Below are 3189 nucleotides of genomic sequence, written 5' to 3'. Positions count from 1 at the left end.
TTCTTCCACTACTTGCATCTCGAGTAAAACTCTTAAAGCGGGTACTTCGATTTCGATAGGTTGCACTGCATCCATTCCGTAGACCAATGCAAACGAAGTTTCTTCTGTTGACGTTCGAATGATTGTTTTGTAGCCCTAGAGGGCGTATGACAGCTTTTCGTGCCAATCTTTGTACGTCTGAGTCATCTTCTTGATGATGGTGATGATGTTCTTGTAGGCTGCTTCTACTGTGCCATTCGTTTGAGGACGATAAGGTGAGGACTTGTGGTGTTCAATACTGTATTTATCTAGTACTTTGAGTACTTCTCCTCGGAAGTATCCACCATTGTCTAAGATCAAGGCTTGAGGAACTCCATAACGTGCAATGATGCTGTTGCGTATGAACTTGGCAACATGTGACAACTTGAGAACCTTGTATAATTGAGCTTCGACCCACCTTGTGAAATAATCGATAGCTACAAGGATGAATTCGTGTCCATTTGAAGCGTGAGGATATTTTTTCCGATGATATCTATTCCCCATGTCGAGAATGGCCATTGTGAAGTCATATTGTAAAGTAGAGATGCTGTGGTGTGATTCAAGTTCGTGTAAACTTGACATTGATGACACTTCATAACATATTCTACACATTCTTATTCCATGTCCTGCCAGTAATAGCCAAAGCGAAGGATCCTTTTAGCGAGTGCTGATCCGTTCATGTGTGGGCCACATGTTCCTGCGTGTACTTCCTCCATAATCTGTGATGCTTGAGGCTGGTCGATGCATAACATGTTCTGACCATCAAAGGAGCGTCAATATAGCTTTACTGCGAGTAACATGTAGTTGGTTGCGTATTGGCGTTGAGATCTTCTCTCTTTCTTTTGGAAGTGTGAAGGATACTCTCTATGCTCAACGTACTTCTGTAGAGGTTCGAACCAAGGTTTGGGCTCCACTTCGGTGTTGGCAATCATCCACTTCTCGAAGTCTCGTTTCTGTTTCTGACGAATCTTCAAAGGCTTGATTTTGATTCCTCCCGGGATTTGCGTCATGGCTGCTAACGTGGCCAAAGCGTCTGCGAATCGATTCTGACTTCTCAGAGCATGTGTGAATGTTACATGTTCAAACTTTTCCATTAGAGTCGATAAGTGTTGATGGTAGGGTTTGAGGTTCTATCCTTTGACTTTCCATTCACCATTAGCTTGTGAAATGACTAAGTTTGAGTCTCCTACTACTTCTAGACGTCTCACTCTTTTTTCATGAGCAATCTTCAAGCCAGAGATGCACGCTTCATACTCTGCCTCATTGTTCATCACTTGATATTCGAGCTTGACTGAGATTGGGTTGTATGTTCCCATATGATCGATGAGTAGTATTCCGATGCCATAACCTTGTTTTCCTGAAGCTCCGTCGAATAATAGCTTCCAGGTTGTAGGGTTAATAGTCATCATTTCGTTGCCTTGGAATGCTAACTCCTCTTCGTCTTCAACTTCGATTGGTTGGTCTGCGAGAAAATCTGCTACAATGCTCCCCTTGATAGATTTTTGAACTGTGTACACGATGTCGTACTCTGATATTATCATCATCCACTTAGCTAATCTTGGAGACAAAAGCGTTTTCTAGAATAAATGACGAATTGGATCGAGTCTTGATACTAACTTGACTGTGTGGGCTTGCATGTAATGTCTTAGCCTCTTGGTGACTCAAGCTAGGGCCCAACACACCTTTTCTACTGGCGAGTAATTAAGTTTGTAGCCTGTCATGCGCTTGCTTATGTAGTAGACTGCGACTTCCATCTTCTCCTCATTTTCTTGGGCCAGTAGACTACTCATTGCGTTTTCCGTGACTGTTAAGTATAGGATTAGCGGTACTCCTGGTCTTGGCGGCATCAGAATAGGAGGATCCTTGAGATATCCCTTTATCTTCTCGAATGCGTTTTGACAAGCGTCATCCCAGACGAATCTTTCATTTTTCCTTAAAAGTTTAAACAAAGGATCACATGTCATAGTCAACTTGTTTATGAATCGACTTATATAATGGATCTTTCCAAGAAAACCTCGCACTTCTTTCTCGCTTTGTGGAGGTGGCATTGCCGTGATCTCTTCTATCTTGCTCGGATCAACCTCAATTCCTCTTTGTGTGATTAAGAAGCCTAACATCTTTCCTGCTGTCACACCAAATGTGCACTTCTTTGGGTTGAGCCAAAGTTGGAACTTCCTAATGCATTGTAAGAATTTGTTAAGATTTTGGATGTGCCCTTCTCGATCTTTTGTTTTACAATCATATCGTCGACATAGACTTCTACTTCCTTGTGTATCATATCGTGAAGAATCATTGTGGCAGCTCGTTGATATGTTGCTCCTGCGTTCTTCAGCCCGAAAGACATGACTTGATTACAAAATGTTCTGACTTCTGTGATGAACGTTGTCTTCTCCTTGTCTTCTGGAGCCATCAGTACTTGGTTGTAACCTGAGAATCCGTCCATGAATGGTAGGAGTTGATGGCCTGCTGCATGATCTACTAGCACGTCGATGTGTGGTAGTGTGAAGCTATTTTTAGGGCTTGCTTTGTTGAGATCACGATAGTCTACATCTACTCGGATCTTTCCATTTTTCTTTGCGATTGGGTCTACATTGGCGATCCACTCTAGGTAATCTACCACTTCAAGGAATCCCGTGTCGAGCTGTTTCTGAACTTCCTCTTTGATCTTGTCCACGATGTCTGCCTTCATTCTTTGGAGCTTCTACTTCACCGGTTTTGCGTCTTTGTAAAGTGGTATGCGGTGTTGGATGATTTCTAGATCAATGCCTGTCATATCTTTATAGGACCATGCAAAAACATCTTTTTTTTGCTTTTAAAAGTTTAGTTAGATTTTCTCGTTCTAAATCATTTAAACTTTTTTCGATTAAAACAGTTTGAGGATCTTCTTCTGTGTTAAGATTTATTCCAAGTGTTTCTTCTGCAGTGGAAAATTCTCCTTTTGTTTATCTAGATATTGTCTCATCTCATAGGTCATTTCTGATTTCAACGTTTCATCGGAAGACATATAATCAAAGTTTCTTCTTCATTTTTAAAATCATTGTTCAAAGTGCCCACAGGCATAGAGTTATTAAAATAATGTTCTGCATGTGAATGAAATTCAGAAATCATAGATTTTAAGTTTGAATTATGTTTAGCGAATGCATGTTTTGTCAAGTACGGATCTTTCTCCTC

General features: G+C 41.0%; 1 protein-coding gene across 1 annotated transcript; it reads right to left on the bottom strand.

Annotated features, from left to right (window-relative positions):
- Nucleotides 1-632: 632 nt before the first annotated feature.
- Nucleotides 633-2707, bottom strand: LOC124930244. Its single transcript, XM_047470602.1, has 4 exons — nt 2446-2707; nt 2038-2344; nt 1701-1950; nt 633-773 (listed from the first exon to the last, which is right to left on the bottom strand). Exons 1-4 carry the CDS (start codon nt 2705-2707, stop codon nt 633-635), a joined length of 960 nt encoding a protein of 319 aa, XP_047326558.1.
- Between the last annotated feature and the right edge of the window lie 482 nt (nt 2708-3189).

The sequence above is a fragment of the Impatiens glandulifera genome, chromosome 3 (assembly GCF_907164915.1).
Source record: "Impatiens glandulifera chromosome 3, dImpGla2.1, whole genome shotgun sequence".
Taxonomy (NCBI): Eukaryota; Viridiplantae; Streptophyta; class Magnoliopsida; order Ericales; family Balsaminaceae; genus Impatiens; species Impatiens glandulifera.
This window is presented reverse-complemented; position numbering and strand designations above follow the sequence as displayed.